Source organism: Parasteatoda tepidariorum, chromosome 3 (genome assembly GCF_982258835.1).
Source record: "Parasteatoda tepidariorum strain Cologne lab strain chromosome 3, Ptep-v5.0, whole genome shotgun sequence".
Classification (NCBI taxonomy): Eukaryota; Metazoa; Arthropoda; class Arachnida; order Araneae; family Theridiidae; genus Parasteatoda; species Parasteatoda tepidariorum.
This window is the reverse complement of record NC_141757.1, coordinates 119,953,163-119,972,908: the sequence shown is the minus strand read 5'-3', so window position 1 is coordinate 119,972,908 and position 19,746 is coordinate 119,953,163. Positions and strand designations below refer to the sequence as shown.

Sequence of the window (19,746 nt, the reverse complement as noted above, 5' to 3'; positions counted from 1 at the left end):
AAATACACGAAAAACTATGATGAAAGTAAAGAATCTAATTATTTAATGTACCTTGATGCCAAAAATTTATACGGTTGGGCAATGAGCCAATTCCTTCCGTACGATGGCTTCATGTGGGGTCATAACGACATAGATGGAGCGATGATCCCTGACGATTCAGATACATCTTATTGTTAGAATGCGACTTGGAGTATCCTACATATTTGCACGATCTACATTCAGACCTACCAATAGGAGCTGAGAACAGAGTTCCTGATGACTCAAAACAGACAAAATTACTCACGACCCTATATAACAAAGAACATTCTGTGGTTCATTATAGGGTTTCGAAACAATTTTTACAAATAGGCACTAAACTTGAAAAAGTCCATAGAGTTTTACAATTTTTTCAAGCACCTTGGATGAAGACATATATAGATTTAAACACGGAACTGCGAACAAAAGCAGCTAATGAGTTTGAAAAAGAATTTCATAAACTCATGAATAACTCAGTATTTGGAAAGACAATGGAAAATATTAGAAAAAGGCTTGATATTAGACTCTGCTGCGATCCCAGGAAAGCTGAAAAACTTATAGCTAAGCCCAATTTTAAAGGGAGGACAATTTTTGAAGAAACCTCAGCCGCTATTCATATGCATAAAACTAAAGTGATCTTCGATGAACCCATATATGTTGGAATGAGTATATTAGATCTATCGAAACATTTAATGTAAGACTTTCATTACAATATGATGAAACCTAAATACGGAGAAAACATTAAGTTATTATATATGGATACGGACAGTTTTATTTACGATGTAAAAACGAATGATTTTTATGAAGATATGAAAGGAATGATCGATTACTTTGACACCTCTGATTACCCGGAAAATAATAGATATGGACTGCCGCGAGTAAATAAAAAGGTTTTGGGAAAAATGAAAGACGAAAATGCAGGTAAAATTTTAGAAGAGTTTGTCGGATTGAGATCTAAAATGTATGCCTGCAAAATAGAAGAAAGTTTAGTGAAAAAATCGAAAGGAGTGAAGAAGTGTGTTGTATAAAATGGAATCTCCTTAAAGGACTATAAAAGCTGTCTATTCTGACAGGAAAAGCAGTACAAAACCATGAATCTCATTCGAAGCAAGAAACATGAGATTCATTCCATACGAGTAAATAAGATTGCCTTATCAGAGATTGACGATAAACGACATATATTGGAAGATGGCATTCACACTTTGGCTTTAGGACATTACACAATAAAAGAAAAATTTTAGTTACAATAAATGGCTTAATTGGTGCGACTTTTCCAAAAAGAATCTTTCCGAAGATGTGATTATAAGTCTAGCTGACTATTTAAAATGGGAATACGTGTTTCAATATTCCGAATTGTCTGAAATTTTAATCGAAAGATATGCACAACCAGATGATTGGTTTACTATTTCTCAATACCAAAAACTATCAGAGGCTTTTATCGAAAAGCATTCTGTTCATGTAGATTTGAAGTGAATTGGTGAATTGAAGTGAATTGAAGTGAATTGGGACTATATTATGCAGTATCAGGAAGTGAATCAAGATTTCATAATAAAGTTTGTGTCTAAAATAGACTTTTGTCTTCGGATTAAAAATAAAAGCAAGGTATTGTCAGATGAATTTTACGAAGCAAACAAAGAAAAGATCAATTGTATTCTTCTTGCAGAGATTTGTCATAATACACGCGTCTCTTTTTATGATCCTTTAAAGGAACCAAATACATCCTCTGCATAAATGGGGAGAACTTGTAGGACATTTGAGAAACAAAGAGTTTTAATGGTTAAAAAAACCATTGAAATCTTAGATAAGGGGGTTTGATAATTTATGGCTGTTAAAATTTTTGATCGTATAAGAAGCTCAATTTCAAATTGGGCTTCCGTTTGGGCAAACCACAACTTAAGATTATTCTTCCTAAAAGGTGGAGGTTTGACTGCTATTCGTGATATTTCCAACAATGGTGCTGCTTCTGAACTATTACTTTCCGGCAATAGCATATTTAAAGTATTCTAGAAAATTTTGATGTTGCACAATTGCATATGTGAAGAATTCAATCCACAAACTGGAATAGAGGCGCTAAATCCAAAAACCGGGTCACCACTTATCATTGGCGAGATAGGTTGCGTGTATTATATTCTGCATTTTAGGTAAGTCAATCGCCAAAGATTAAAAAAAAAGAGAAATATGAAATTTAAGCATAACTTTAATAATATTTCAGAAACTAAATTAAAAACTTCTAGGATTACATTCAAACACGTAGAACCGAAGAATAGACGTAAAGCAAATCCCAAAAGAGAAAAAAGAACAAAGTTTTTCGATGGTGTATCACATTTCATTCCTTGAAAATTCCATTCAGTTCATTATACTTCAGGAAGAAGATTACAAAAATACATTGGTCCCGCAATGGACTGATCGTTAAGACACGGTTCCCAGCAGATCACCAAAGTCCAGCATCACTGGCTGCGGTCAGTGTGTGAGTGGGTGACCACTTGGATTAGTCTGCGTAGAAACCGAGGGTGTGCTGTATTGGTCCTCATTAAACTGTTCTACCGTAAAGTGCTCGACTTCGCGTGCATGTCTTCGGATCATCCTGAGGGAGGTTTCCCAGATCGTCGCCAATAACCCATCGTACAGCTCTAGTGCGACGTAAATGAACTACAACAACAACAGAAATACATTGATGGTATTTTGAACGTTCGCCAGAGCATGAACTTCGGTACTTGAACCAAGTACGCTGATTACACCACAACAATTTCGGTAATGGATATTTCTATACCATTAATAATTCTTATGACGTGAGCTACTTCCGCATCATAACAATTTAATATGTATGATGCACGCATCTTGTAAATATTCACTTATTTTAGTTGGCTAATCATTTCAAAAATTTATTTTTTAGCTTTTTCATTTCTTCCACAATTATGCTTTCATTTGCAAGCAATTGAATATTTTAAAGTATCTATCAATCATCCTGGGGGATTGCAAATAGGAGTGGAGTGCGACAGCTACGAAGACTTTTTATCTGGAAAATGCACACGTTGCTGTAAGGAAAATGGAATGAATTGTGCTGTAGCAGGAATGGATGCTGAACGCTATTTTCCCTATTTAGGTGAACCAAGGAAAGTGAGGAAGTACTATTACAATTTAGGACTCGTATGCCCCTACAATGGTGAGTATGTATTTGTCAATCATATCTGAGCTTGAATGCATGTAATGTTTTTGTGTCTTAAGATCAATAAAAAAGAAACGTGCGTGTGAATAGAGAATTTAAAAAAAATCCAAAGTAGTTTAAGTAATTTTGTCAAAAATGTAAAAGGCTGGTAACTTTATCTCAAATTTTAACAGAAAAAAGATTAATTGGCAAAATTTTTGCTTTAAAATGAAAATTATTGCTCAGTTTAATTTAGTCTGATCATTAAAGGTAAGATTTGATTCGCTTACTCGAAACTAGAGACAACGTTAAACCATAGCCTAGAATCTAAATACAAAAAAAAAAAAAACTTTAAATTTGATAACGTGATAAATTGACAATATCTCTTCATTCAAAATGAACTATAAACTGTACTGTGTAATCAAGTTTAGCAATCATTAATTTGCGTGATAATCTAGTTCAACTTCTCATATTTTTTAAATTGTAGCAAATTTGAATGTTATTCAGAATAAACCAAAACTTCCAGATGTGCATTTGACTAATTACTAATTTAGTAACTTAATTATTAGTTAGCCTTATCTAATTAGCATATTGAGGAAATGGAAAATAACATATCCCAAAAGGATATATTTTACAAAGGAATCCTATCAGAGTAACTTTATTATATCACATGGGCTATGTGTCATAGAGGTTAATTCTTAGCAAACTCGTGAACAACGGTATTGGTTAAATATTACGCACCGACCGCCTTGTCTTCTAAGACAAATTTGGTTGCCATCGATGGCCACCAAAGCCATCTATGGTCGCTGTGCAAGCTCTCACCTCGGATAAAATTCAAATTACTCGCATTGACAGCTTAGCACCCTAGGAATTGTGCCATAGTGGCTTCTATTATAACATCATAAATATTAATATGCCTTTTCTTTAAATATACTATCAGAAATTGATTATATAAAACACTGATACGTATATGTTGTTAAAAAACCGATAGCCTTTCGAAAGCACTTCCGGGGGTTAACAGTTTTGTGAACTGGTGTTGGACCTTCCAGTTTTTATATGTTAAGATCTTATCTTAATATGGAAGAACTTAAAAACCAAACGAAATTTCAAAAATAAGCATGTCAGCAAAAACAGTACTCTTTCAAGGGACAAACTACCCTGCTTACATACTGGAGCCTTTCTGTACTCAGTGGTTCAATAAGATACTGACTTTGCACCGAGACCCCATAATGGAAGACAAAATAAGAATAAAAACACAATACATTCAAAGATTAATATAAAAAAGAAAATTCAGTGAAACACAATTATATTTAAAAAAACGCATTAGCCAAAAGTTCTTAGTTAACATATAAGATCTACAAATTGAGATCTTTAAAATAACGAAAAAAATAAAATATTCTTTCGAAATTAATCCTCTTTCGAAAAATATTTTAATGCTGCTCAGTTAAATTGAAAATATGCTGCTTATCCTCATCTGGGCTGTCAGACCAGATCTATGAACCCATTGACCTGAATGAAATCAAAGACCAAAATTGAAAATATAAATGAATGAAGCCAATTCGAGATCGCAACGCTCGAGTACGCCGTCTAGCGGGAGCCTGTAAATATCAGACATTAATTTATCACGTTTTCATTTAGTTCCATCGAAATCATTGACAGAATCAGACGCCATTTTTTAGCAGCAAAGAAGAAACAAAATTTCCCTAAGGAAAAGGCCGAAGAACTTGAAAAAAATCTCCAGAATATTAGTAAATCTTTCAGGAACAGAACACGCCAAACATTTGAAGAAAAATTCCTCAATAATTTTTAATTTCTATTATCAACAAACTTGCAACTGATGACTTCCGATTTCGGATACTGTTACAGATGTGTGTATTAAGGTAAAATGCATTTCTTCTGTCTTCAATTCATTAAAGTGAAGTCAACATTGCTTTCGTCATTCCAGTGAATAAATATGAATTCAGAACATACAGAATTGTAATAGTTATAACATATTCTTCTTCGTTATAGAATAATATATATTTCTGTATCCATATAATTCGGAAAACAACAGTAAAAAATTATCCAAGTTACTTGAAATAGTGCCATTTGTGCTGATTCTTAATTAATTTTAATCGTTTTCTTGGTAAGTATTTTTTAGTTTTGAAAGAATAAGTTCAACTAGAATTCAGCTATTCTTTTTAAGCTACATATTCAAATTCATATCAATTATAAAATTTTGCTGTGTAGTATGTTATCTAAAAGTAATGAAGGGATAAACTATGTATCTATTATTTGAGAATAAAGTTTTCAAACAAGGAACTTATCATTTTGGAATTCTCCGGGAATTATAAATCAGGTAAGTACACTGATTTTTACAATAAAAAATTTGCCTGTAAATATTTTTTTTTCATTTGATGACGGCTCTCTACAGAATGGTTTTTTACGTCTGATTAAGAACTATAAGAATAATAAAAAAAGAAACAATATGAAAGTTTTTATTTCAATGTAAAGAATTCTTAAAATCGTTTTCTTATCCTAAGAATTCTTTATTTTCCGTTTTTTAGTTTATAATTTTTTGATAAAAATTGTTCTCAAAATACTTTTTTTGAAAAATTAAATGGTATAACATTATGTGTTAATGTATACTTCTTGTATATTCCAATATTTGAAGTAATATGATTCAAAAAAGTATGGAATAAAAATTCGGTACTTACGTATTAACGCCCCCGCCGCTACAGATTTGGCGGTTTTTAAGTGCCGCTAATCTACACTTAAAATTTTTGCGACAATTCCTAAAATAAAACACTTTATTTAAAATCAAAATAGTCAATCGGATTTCGGTGGAAAATTAGCCGATATAGAGTTTAGCATAGATTCAAAACAATCATATCGCCATATGAACTCTGATAAATAAGATTCCAAATGAAATAACATTTCCAAAACGTACGTTTACCAAGATAAAGTTTTATGTTGTGGGAATTGGTACATTTTCGTTTTTTCGGTAAAATATTTCCCTCCTAAAAAAATACAATTGCATCTTGTTTTGTTTTTGGCAAATCCCAAAGACGAATTTTTGTAGCACTAAAAATGGCGACAAAACAGAATTGTTTTTTTGTTTTTGTTTCGTCAGCATTCTTTATTTTACGTTTCTTAGTTTCTAAATAATGATTTTTATTGAAACTTGAAAGTTTTTGATAAAAATTGTTGTCAAAAAACTTTGTTTACAAAATTAAATTTCATAAAATTATGAGGCTTTTGTATACTTTTTGTTCATTTTAATTTTTGAAGTAATATGATTCTTATAACTATAGAATGTAAAGTTTAAATGGGCCTTTCATGTTATATCATTAAATTTAGTAAAACTATTTCTCGGGCATTAGGTTTTAACTCTTATAAGAATATACATATTTTTTTCTGTTAATGTACAAATATTTTTCCGATGTGTTTTGGATATTCCTTCTCTAAAAAAAAGAGATACCATTTTGTTTTCGTTTGCATAAGAAAGAATATCAAGCATTTTTCTTTTTTAAATTTAATTAGCCACAATAAAGAAGGAACGTTGCAATGCTACGTGCTACATTAACGACGTCTCTAGAGTAACTGAATGACTGTTCATATAGAAATCGCAGGTATTAGTCTCATACAACAACGCCCCCTATAGTTCGTTGCGATCGCGAAACAGGAACAAAAATCATTTCTTCACTGCATAGGTCTACTTATGCGGACTTCAATATCGGACGAATTAAGTAAACTTCTTTAAAACATTTTGAATTGAAAGATTATAGTTACAAAAATTAAAAGAAAAATTATTATTATCCAAAGTAATTCTGAAATTATTAATAGCTGTACGAAAATTTGCGATATTATTACAAACATATTTAAATCTTAAAATTAGATTATTCAAAATATTTTAAACTATAAATCGGAATTAAAATGTGTTCATAACATTAGAATAAAAATCTTTTCTTTTATTATATAATCCAAGTAAGCTTTTATCTTTATGAATTTTAATCTCAAGATCCAAGAAATCGGCCCGTTTAATATCTGAGTTAATTCTTATTAAATTAAATTCCTTAGGATAAATATAATTAATTACATCACAATCAGTGCAATTAAAAATAATCAAATCATCAATAAATCTAAAGCCTATTAATAAAATATGTTCTAAGATATTTGTTCATAAAAATGCAAATAAATATTAGCAAAAGCACTGGAATTTCCCATTGAAATACCTTTAATTTGCTTATAAAAACAAATGCCATTTAAAAGATAATTTTCAAATAAGTTTACGTTACATAAATTAATCCAATCTTCCCTAATAATATCCTCATTAATCAAGTAGGTATTAAAAATCTCTAAGCAGATGTGTTTTAAGTTATTACGTGGTATACTTATGTAATACTAGGAGGCTTCGCCCCCTGCTCGCTGGCGCTCACCCACCCCCGGAACTGCTTTCACAGTTCATTTCGAATTGCTTCGCAATCCAATGCTCGCTTTGCTCGCTCACTGGATACGTTCTTAACGTCCAGTTTTTTTTATACTTTTTTGAATACTGAAGTTCCGAAAACTTTTCACTGTAGAAAATTCTAAACCTGTACATTTCAATATTAATTTGAAATTGCAAACAGTTCACATATTTTTTTTTAATCACACTATTCTAAATTTCAGTTGTTGAGAAAAGTAACTGTTGTAAGTTTTGTTTTAAAGTCTTTCCCACCAGAGGGCTAAAGCCATGTGTTGTAAAACAATATGAAATAGTAGTCTGCCACTGAACGCAGGATGTAAAGCATCGGCTTTGATGAAGATAATTTTGTATTTATAATTCTCTGAAGGGCGCCACCTTAATAATGTAGAATTTGTAAAATAAATGTATATATTTTTGATTGTTCATGAAGCTCATCATTTTGTGTTTTCATCAGTGTTCAGAAGCAGAACAACTATAAGTTTTTTATTTTATCAGAAAAAAACAAAATGTATAAAAAAAACTAAGAAAAGAGTAAGAAAATGAGTATAGTCGTAGAAAAAGTTAAAATTATAAGCTATGCGAAGATAGCCCCCGAAAATGAGGAAAATCAAAAATTCAAACTGCATTCGTTTGACCATTTTTTGACCACAAATGACCACCCTTTAAATTTTTTTGACCACCCTTATTTTGGACATAATCTTGAAAATTAAATTCGGGGGCTAACTTCGCATTTTCACGCCAAATGAATAAAAATCAAATTTTTATATTGTATTCGTTTGACCACTTTTTGACCACAAATGACCACCCTTTAATTTTTTTTGACCACCCTTATTTTGGACACAATCCCAAAAATTAAATTCGGAGGCTAACTTCGCATTTTTTCAAAAAATAAATAAGAATCCAATTTTTATATTGTTTTTGTTTGACCACCTTTTGACCACAAATGACCACCCTTTAATTTTTTTTGACCACCTTTATTTTGGACATAATCCTAAAAATTATATTCGGGGGCTAACTTCACATTTTCACGAAAATAAATAAAAATCAAATTTTTATATTGTATTCGTTTGACCACAAATGACCACCCTTTAATTTTTTTTTGACCACCCTTATTTTGGACACAATCCCAAAAATTAAATTCGGGGGCTAACTTCGCATTTTTTCAAAAAATATATAAAAATCCAATTTTTATATTGTACTCGTTTGACCACAAATGACCACCCTTTAATTTTTTTTTGACCACCCTTATTTTGGACATATTCCTAAAGACAAAACTGGCGTGAATTTAGTCCCCAAAATTCAGGAAAATAACAAATTTCAACTGCACTCGTTCAACACGTTCAACTGCACAACATTTTTGACTACAAATGACGACCTTGAAGTTTTTCCGACAATTCTTATTTCAGTCTTTCTTTTAGCGATATCAATATAATATATTTTAATTATAGCTGACATCTAAACGTAGTAATGATCCAAAACTTTTTCTTGCAATATAAAATTTTTAAAAATAAATTCCAAAACGACTATGTACTTCAAATGCAATGATTATAATCCATAAAAACGAGGAATGCTAAAAACTATATGTATAAGTTTTGTTCACATTAATCGTATCTTTATTTTCTGCAATGTTATTTTAAAATTGTTTTACAAGTAGAAAAATAAAAGTTTAATAAGATGTAGTAAATCTAAAACATTTCTAAAACAATTATTAAGTAGTTATACTGTTTAAAAACATTTTTCTCAATAATGATATATAAAATTTAACATATTTCCTCTATAAAAGAGTAGAAATAGTTTCATAGCAATAAAGTTATTTTAGAGACCAACCATAACACCTTTTTCTCCAGTAGTGTATTAGCTCTCATCAATATTATATATATATAGATAGTAAATAGTTATTCTTCTTTAGCCATGGTACATAAAATTAGTTATATATTAAATTAGCATACAATAACAAGTATTATTTAGCTTTACTATCTAAGAATTCTTCATTAGCATTTAGGCATTTTATTTTAAAAAACATTGATTTTTGAAAAATATAGAAATAATTATATACAAAATAGAAACACATATCTAATCACTATATTAAATTACATTCTCAAATCTAAGAGTAGCTAAGAATTCTTCATTAGCATTTAGGCATTTTATTTTTAAAAACATTGATTTTTGTAAAATATAGAAATAATTATATACAATATAGAAACACATATCTTATCACTATATTAAATTACATTCTCAAACTGACATAACTTTAATTTATGCAAAAACAATGGAGAAAACAATTTCAAACAAACTGCACAAAACTTACCAATACTATTTTCAATCGGGTCTTAATCATTATTAGAATTTTAGCAATTACAAATAGAAAGGTATTTTTTTCACAATGTTGTAACCAAATAAATGTGTTAAATAATTACTCTAATACAAGTAAGAACATATGTAAAGTATGTACAAATGAAATGAGATAAAGACAGATTGTTAAAATTAATAATAATTTTATAATTTTAATAATTGCTATAAATATAATTTTATAATTTTGATAATTTTATGCTGCGCTTTAGTATAACTTCATTAACAACTATATATTTTTTTATGATTACGGCTGTAAAAAGAGTGGTAAAAAAAACTAAAAAGTGGTAACTTGGGGTCAAAAAATAGTCAAACAAATGCTGTTGAAATTTTTATTTTAACCATTTTCAGGGTCCAACTTAACTCCACCCTAAAACTTTATTTTTATAATTACGGCTAAAATAAGAATAGTAAGAAAAAGAATAAAAGGTTGTTATTTGTAGTCAAAATTGGTCAAACGAATGCACTTGAAATTTTTTAATTTTTCTCATTTTCAAATGGTTCATTTGTGGCCAAACGAATGTTGTTAAGAAAGTAATTTTTCTTATTTTCGGGGGCTAAATTCATGCTTCTCCCAAGTCGTATTTTTAGGATTACGGCATAAATAAGGGTGGTCAACCAGAACTAAAAGGTGGTCATTAGTGGGGAAACGAATAGAGTATAAAAATTAGATTATTAATTATTTTTCGTAAAAATGCGAAGTTAGCCCCCGAATTTAATTTTTGGGATTATGTCCAAAATAAGGGTGGTCAAACAAAATTAAAGGGTGGTCATTTGTGGTCAAACGAATACAATATAAAAATTGGATTTTTATTCATATGGAGTGAAAATGCGAAGTTAGCCCCCAAATTTAATTTTTAAGATTATGTCCAAAATAAGGGTGGTAAAAAAAATTAAAGGGTGGTCATTTGTGGTCAAACGAATACAATATAAAAATTTGATTTTTATTCATTTGGCGTGAAAATGCGAAGTTAGCCCCCGAATTTAATTTTCCGGATTATGTCCAAAATAAGGGTGGTCAAAAAAATTTAAAGGGTGGTCATTTGTGGTCAAAAAGTGGTCAAACGAATACAATATAAAAATTGGATTTTTATATATTTTTCGAAAAAATGCGAAGTTACCCTCCGAATTTAATTTTTGGGATTGTGTCCAAAATAAGGGTGGTCAAAAAAAATTAAAGGGTGGTCATTTGTGGTCAAAAAGTGGTCAAACGAATACAATATAAAAATTTGATTTTTATTCATTTGGCGTGAAAATGCGAAGTTAGCCCCCGAATTTAATTTTCAGGATTATGTCCAAAATAAGGGTGGTCAAAAAAATTTAAAGGGTGGTCATTTGTGGTCAAAAAGTGGTCAAACGAATACAATATAAAAATTGGATTTTTATATATTTTTAGAAAAAATGCGAAGTTAGCCTCCGAAATTAATTTTTGGGATTGTGTCCAAAATAAGGGTGGTCAAAAAAAATTAAAGGGTGGTCATTTGTGGTCAAAAAGTGGCCAAACGAATACAATATAAAAATTTGATTTTTATTCATTTGGCGTGAAAATGCGAAGTTAGCCCCCGAATTTAATTTTCAGGATTATGTCCAAAATAAGGGTGGTCATTTGTGGTCAAAAAGTGGTCAAACGAATACAATATAAAAATTGAATTTTTATATATTTTTCGAAAAAATGCGAAGTTAGCCTCCGAATTTAATTTTTGGGATTGTGTCCAAATTAAGGGTGGTCAAAAAAATTTAAAAGGTGGTCATTTGTGGTCAAAAAATGGTCAAACGAATGCAGTTTGAATTTTTGAATTTCCTCATTTTCGGGGGCTATCTTCGCATAGCTAAAATTATAATATAGTATTTGTCAGTTAAAATAAAACTTTTTGTTTAAGTCATTGCTAACAATTCAAATTTCTCCGAGGCAATTCTGAAGTATAAATTAAGGTAGTATTGTAAAGTTGAAACACAATATTTTTTAGTTTTGATGTCAACAATACAATTCAATTTTTCACAGAAACGATTATTTCCATTGTTAAGTTCAATGTCAACAATTCAAATTTTTCTGAGGCAACTCTTAACCTCTAAATATTAATTTTTTTATGTACACATTTCTAAATGTCAGTATTCAACCACAAAACAACTTAAAGTCCTCAAATTTAGCATGAAGTTGTAAAATGTAATAAAGGAGGGTCATAGCAATAATAAAAGTAGAAGTAAAGTTGGTACTGTAAAATTAAAACAATATTTTTAATCAATGAGCCAAGTTCTTCAAGAAGCAGTTGTAGAAGTAGGTTGTTTATTTAAAACTTTTTATCGAATTTCTTTAAGAACACAATTGGGTATAATATGAAAAAAACACAGCTACTTCGATTTAGTAGGAACAACATATGACGCAATGCTAAACGAATGGAATTTAGTTGTTGTTTATTTAGTTATTGTTATTAGTAGTTGTTGTTATTTGTTTTAGTTGTTGTTGTTTATTTAGTTGTATTTAGTTTCAATAACTTTTCTTTATAATGCAATAAAATCTGGCGAGCAGCTATTTAAACGATCGAACACTTCGTTTGTTTATTTGTGGCTTGAAGTTAGGCTCGCAGAAAATGCCGTTCATGGGTTAAATTTAGTAGGAACAACACAACCTGTGACGTAGGCTATATTTTACCCAATTGCTGATTTGGGCATTTGGCGATACAACACTTATAGAATTGAAGGATTTGTTACGTCAAGCGCTCAGGTATCATAATTTTGATCTAGTTGCGCTTCTATGTTATTTTGATAAGTTAACTATCAAAAAATTCTATGGCTGGCAACAGCATTTTTATTTTTTAAATTGTTTATTTTTATTTCTTTTAGAATTCGTAATTTTTTTAGCGAAATGCTTTTTAACCTAACAGAATTCTTTCCCGACTGTTTTCTCTATGAATGAAGAAAATAAAGTACATATTTAACTGCTGTGAAAAGAATCTTATTTAGTTGTACAAAGTACTTCAGCCAAAATTTGGGAGCCACGTAAGAGAATTATATATATTAGATCAGAAACACATCATTAAAAGGCAGAATGCTTTGGTGTTTTCAAAACAAAGCAAACGTTGCCACCGGCGGAAAAGAAATACAGCCAAAATTTGGGAGCCACGTAAGAGAATTATATATAATAGATAATGTGTGATATATAAATTTTAAAAATTGCATGTAAGAATATTATCAATTTTATTGTATTTTAAATATTTAATAACTTTTCGGTTGCTATTTATAATAAGATGTTTATCATTAGAAATAATTTTATTTAAAATAATGTGTTCAATTATTAAAAAAACTTTTTTCTAAAAACAGAATTAAACATCCAGTACTACAAGTAACAAATCTAAATTTAACTGGAATTTTGGGAAATTTAATAGTTTTAAATAAATAAGGATGATTTAAGGGGGGACCCCACCCTGAGATGGTAAAATATTAGCGTTTTTCTTGAATTTTTTTTAAGTAATAGAGACAATGCAGACTCCTTGTTTTTTTATGTTTTTTAGCTACATTTTAAGTCTTATTTAAAAAATTTTCTTTTATAAAATAATAAAAAAATAAGTTGGTGGCAGCTCCGTGTATGGCTGATCATCAAAAAGTAGCACCTCACTGGCCTCATGGATTTAAAAGTCCTGAAACATACGAAAACAATTTTGTTTAGATTTTCTGAAACATAAAGACATTATCTAAAAAGTAGCAAAGCGGTTTTTTGATATTCGCAAAATTACCAAAATGGCGGAAACTTGAAAAAAAAGTTAAGTTTTTCATTAAAAAAATGTGCATTAAAATACTAATATGAAATCGAAATATAAAAATATCAAAAAAATCCTATGCTACTTTCTAAAGAATATATTTTTACGTAATTTGAAATAAAGAACAGCTTATTTCGTTGCACAGATCATGAGAAAAATGTTAGGCCAAGTCAAAAAAACAGCGTTTTGAGGAAAAACACGTTTAAAGTTTTGACTTATGTTCAATCTAGTAAATTAGTAATGACTAACCTTTATTCTGCAATGCCGGGTCCATATATCTCTCCTCCCGAAAACTGTCCTTTCTAGCCGACCTATTTTGCTGCTTTGCTTCACCTCTGCCTTGTCTCTCATCCAACTCTGCACTTGATATGAACGGCTCCAGATGCATTTATTGCATCATTAATAAAACACTTTTGCAGCCATCGTTGAGTAAACAAGCTGCTAAAAAACTAGCGAAATCGATGGTTTGACTTCTTCAAATAAAAACTAGCACCATCTGGTAGAGGAAAACGTTTAATTTCATATATATAATGGTCGATAAATGAAATGCCTACAATAAGTTTCTATATGCAGTCAACAGAATGGATGAGACACAAAAAGAATGTCGCCCCTCAAATGCTTAGCCCGGTATAAATGCTTAGCAGATATACAAGCCTATGTAATTGAAACTAATGCTTTTAGTAAATGAAATACTAACAGTAAAAACTTAACAACTTTAATATAACATTTAACAAGTAAATAACATTCGTGGAAATATAAGAGCACAACTATAGACAAAGATCGCTGACAGCTATATCCGAAGTTAAACACAAGGACTAAACTGAAACTCTTTTTACAGAAAACTAAACTGAAACTTTTTGTTCAGTTGAAAGATCGCGAAAGTTCAATATGTAGAAAACTGTGTATATTTGGCGGGGAAGTGAACTCGTCTTCCAGAACGAGTCCGAATTGGGATGTTCTGATCTGGGGCAATTTCTTTTACAATTTGCTTTTGTGGCTGAGATGTTTCTTTAGGCATAGGTTCTGGTTGTGTTTATAGAGGATGGAAAGTATCTTGATCAGATAGATGAGCAAGTAGGTAGATGAGACATCAGGTAGATGAGCAGGTTTACGTCTATCGATAATCACAGTACACTTTTTATTATTTATGAGAATTGTGAAATTTTTGTCATTTCGAGAAATTACTTTATAAGGACCTGTATAAGACGTTGCTAATGAAGGTTTCATAGCATCAACACGTGAAAAGACATGAGAGTATGTATCTAGGTCTCGGAAAACAAATGTAGATGGAGAAGAATGGTAAGCGGTTTGCTTTGGTTTTAACTGTTGAGCGTGTTTTTTTTTTAATTTCTTGATAAAATCAGGTTCTGTCACATCCAATTCTTCATCAGAAAAAAATTGACCTGGAAAATAAAGATTTTCTCCATTGACCATTTCTGCCGTGGAAGATTGTAGGTCTTCTCGAAACACAGTTCTCAGTCCCAGTAGAACTAAAGGTAGGGCAAGAGTTCAATTTACTGATGTATGACACATAATTGATGTTTTAAGGACACGGTGCCACCTTTCAATCAGGCTATTAGCCTGTGGATGATATGATGTAGTTCGTGACAGGTATATGCCAAATATATTTGCAAAGCCTTTAAAAAGTTCACTAGTAAATTGGGTTCCTCTATCGGTAGTCACTCTTTGAGGTACTCCAAAACGTGCGATCCATCCACTGTAAAATCCCTGAGCAACAGTTTCAGCTTTTATATCTGTTAATGGAATTGCTTCAGGTCAACGGGTAAATCTGTCGATTCAAGTTAAACAATAGGTAAATTCTTGCGAAGACGGCAAAGGACCTACCAAATAATGTTTACATGATTGATTCGTTTGTTGGGAACAGTAAATTTAAAGAGAGGAGAATGCACATGTCTCGTGATCTTGGAACGTTGGCATGATACACAACTCTTTGTCAAGAGGGAGACATCTTCTTTAATGTTTGGGAAAATGAATCTCTCACTTATAAACTTGACGGTTGCTTTTATTCCAGGGTGAGCCAGATCGTGCAAGCAATGGAAAACTGCAGTGCGATGTGATTTTGAGATATATGGCCGGATCATCCCAGTAGAGGTATCACAATATGGGAAAGTGTTTGGATCAGAAATGCTAATCTTTTTCAACTGCAGGCCAGTTTCACTGTTAAGTAAGGCTTCTAATTCTGGATCATTTATTTGTTCTTCAGCAATATCAGCATAATTTAAGTATCTTGGAACTGCAATCTGTTGAATTCTGGAAAAGGCATCAGCAACTGCGTTGTTTAAGCCGCTGATGTGCCGGATGTCATTGGTGAATTCACTGATGAAATTTAGTTGATGAATTTGCCGTGGTGAAAGATTGTCATATTTTTGAGTTAATGCATGAGGTAAAGGTTTATGATCAGTGAACACTATAAAATTAGTTCCTTCCAACATGTAACGAAAGTATTTTATGGATGTAAAAATCGCAAGGAGTTCACGATCATAAGCACTATACTTTTTCTCTGAAGCACTCAATTTACGAGAAAAGAAACCTAAAGGCCGCCACTCCGCATCTTGATGACGTTTCTGATGAACACGTGCACCAACAGCAGTATCTGAAGCACCTGTCAGAAAAGCCAGCACTGCAGATGAATTTGGATGAGCCAAATAACAGATTTCTTTTAATTCTGATCTGCAAGATTGGAATGAGTTTTCAGCTTCAGTTGTCCAAGAGAGGGGGGTTTTGTCATTTTTCTTGCAACGTCCAAGCATTTGATGTAATAGTAATTGCTTTTGAGCAGCATGCTGCAAGAATTTGCGATAGAAATTTAGAATTCCTAAAAATCGTCTGAGTTTGCTTGCTGTTGTTGGCCTAGGATAAGTGGAAATCACTTCAACGTTTTCTGGTAATGGCATAATACCATGTTCATCAGCCAGATGACCTAAGAATTTGACTTTTTTTGCAGCAAAAGTGCATTTTCAAAAGTTAACGATGAGGCCATATTGTCTCAAACGTTTGAAAACTTTCTTAACATGAAGGAGATGTTCTTGGGTTGTGGACGAGGCAATCAAAATATCGTCAATGCAGGGAAAATGGAAGTTTAACCCTTGCAGAATCTGGTCAACAAAACGCTGCATCGTTTGTGCAGTATTTCTCAACCCAAAAGTCATGAAATTAAATTCAAAAGTTCAAATGGGGTGATGATGGCAGTTTTTGTAATGCCTTCCTTGCGCATGGGCACTTGATGATAAACTGGGTGGAGATCAAGCGTTGTGAAAGCAGTTTTTCCATGTAAATTGGTAGAAAAATCGTGTAAATGACGAATGGGATACTTGTCAGGAAGTGCATTGGCATTTAACGCACGGTAGTTTCCACATGGTCGCCAAGAACCATCCGGTTTCTTAACCATGTGCAATAGGCATGACCAGCAACTTTTGGATGGGCTACATATTCCTTGGTGTACTAGGCAATTAAATTCTTCTTTTGCCGCTTCCAATTTATCAGCAGATAGTCTTCTCACTTTTGCAACCACTGGTCGACCCTTTGTTTCGATGACGTGACTGACATTATGAGGTATAATCTTTTTTCTGGCTCTTCGAAAATGTTTTGGTATTCACTAATTAAAGAATGAAATTCAGCAGACATTTTCAACACAGTTATTTTAGCCGTTGATTCATAAGAAATTTTTCCGCTAAATGTAACATTAGTTAACTTATCAATCAACGACTTGGATTTTAGATCCACTAAAATGTCATAATGTGATAAAAAAAAATCAGCTCCAAGAATGGGTCGTGATACATCAGCAATAGTCCAGGGAAAGATGCGACGCAGTCCCCCATATAGCAAAAATTCTTCCGTAGTAGCTCCCACGGAGGAATCGCTCAACCTCCCCCGGAGCTCCCGACTTTTCCCAAATTCCTCCCGCGGAGCTCCTCAGTAATGCAAAATGTCCGCACCTTTCAGTTCCTCAGTTCCTCCGGCGGACTTCCCGAAAGTCACTCCATAGGAGGAGCCGAGGAAGAACGGTGAGGAAGTTTCAAGCTCTCATACTTTCCGATGGCTGTTCCCGGGCAGTCTCCTAAGGCAGTACTGAGGAAGTTTCAAGGTCGCATACTTTCCTCGGGTACTGAGGTAGATTTGAATCTTATGGCTTTCCCTTAGGCTACTAATACACATATATGGCAGTACTTTTACTTTCGTTACTTGTACCGCCGGAACAAGTAAAAAGTACGTACTTTTTACTTGTACTTCGTTACTTTTTAAATTTAGTACTTTTACTTGTACTTTCGTTACTTTTTTAGGGAAAAAGTACAAGTATTTGTAACGGAAATGTCGAATGAAATCGTTACTTTTTTCCATAACTCGGTAAGCTTTCTAAAAAAAAATTAAATTAAAAAAAATGCTTATGTTTTTTTAATTTATTGATTAATTAACGGATTTATTTTTAATTAACGGAAAGCATATCAATTTTTAATCGATATCCAATCGTAATACATTTACAAAATCGTAGATACATTTCAATAAATTTTAAATAGAAAAATTTTGATTTTGTTATTACGTTTTTCCATTTTTTTTTTAACTCACTAATTTTTGTCTTAACACATTTTTTACTAAATAAATTTTTACCTAGTACATTTTTTTACAAAAATTATGTTTATGCCCGACCTTGTCAAACAACGCCCAGTCAAATCTCTAAGAACTTCAGAACTATTTGTGCTATTACTGTTAAAATTAATATTTTAACTCTTGAAAACTCGAAGGTACTAATTTAGCCGCTGATACTAAAATTCGTTTACAAATTTTAATTATTCCGTTAGGCAGAAATGTTCGGAAAATGATTTTCTCGCATGACTTCAGCATTAGCCATTGTTACAAATAAAACTGTAGACTGTTCTGTTTCAACTTATACTGCACATTAAATTATTTTTTACTAGCTCAAAGATCACAAAGCTATCTGAAATCCCGCGTTTTTGCTTTGTTTATGTTTGTGACTTTAAAACGCGCTTCTATAGAGTAAAACAATTTTAAATCGATGGTAATTTAAATAAATAAAAATAATAAACTAAAAATTTAAATCAATAGATAAAATTTCTTTTTCGTGCAAATCCATAAAAAGTTTGATATTAAAATTATATTTGATTTAAAAATTATATTACACGATTATATTATAAAATTATATTATAATATTCTTCCAAATTAAAAAAAAAATTAATGTCCATAACTTTCAAAATTAAAAATAATTAAATAAATAACAACAATCTTGCGAAAACATTAAAGAGCATCAGAATATTATTCAATAAAATTTTAGGTTACTTTGAATTTTCGATTTCCTAGAAATGTACTTTTAAATCGTTACTTTTTTGTTTAGTACTTATACTTTTACTTGTACTTTTTACTCGTTACTTTTTAAAATAAGAACTTTTTACTCGTTACTTTTTTTAAAAATACTTGTACTTTTACTCGTTACTTTTCAAAAGTAACGTTGCCATATATGCTAATACATATAATTATACTTACTAATACATCTACATTATTAGATTCCCAAAAACTCCAAGTTGTTTGTGGAAATCAAAAGATGCGGCTTAGAAGGGGCAATAGAAGGAAAGACTTGATATCAAAATAATAAACAAGTTCCCTCACTAAAGCCCCACTGAGCCATCGTGCATCATAGATTATCGCTAAACTGCATCACTTCTCCACAGTTAAAGATAATGCTTACGCAACCTCTGCTTAGGAAATCTTACTGTACTTATATGCATTCTGGTATTTCATCAATTATTGATGAAAAATATGAATAATTATAAAATAATCTTAACTTTACTGGCACTTTGCACAAGTAGATTCAGTTGAAAATATGCCGCTAAATACATCATTTGGTAAAAACTACACCATTAATGAAACAATAAATATATCAGATAACATTTGATAGATTTATTACAGTGCTATTTTATATTAACTTACTTAAGTTTAATTCAATGTGATATACAAGTCTACAATTACCACATTACGAAATACGGTTATATAATCTTAAAGAA

The 19,746-nt window shown here is 31.2% G+C and overlaps 1 protein-coding gene across 2 annotated transcripts in view; it reads left to right on the top strand.

Moving 5' to 3' along the window:
* Positions 1-19,746, top strand: part of LOC147814239 (pancreatic lipase-related protein 2-like) — a 160,397-nt gene that overhangs the window by 127,736 nt on the left and 12,915 nt on the right. Inside the window, exons 7-8 of one of the 2 annotated variants that reach the window (XM_087159987.1) lie at positions 2,909-3,178; positions 7,811-8,030. In XM_087159987.1, the coding sequence (XP_087016113.1) occupies positions 2,909-3,178; positions 7,811-7,914 (374 nt within the window). In that variant the 3' untranslated portion in view covers positions 7,915-8,030. Of the gene's footprint in view, positions 1-2,908; positions 3,179-7,810; positions 8,031-19,746 lie in introns of those variants that run through there. The other variant, XM_087159988.1, reaches the window with a different exon arrangement.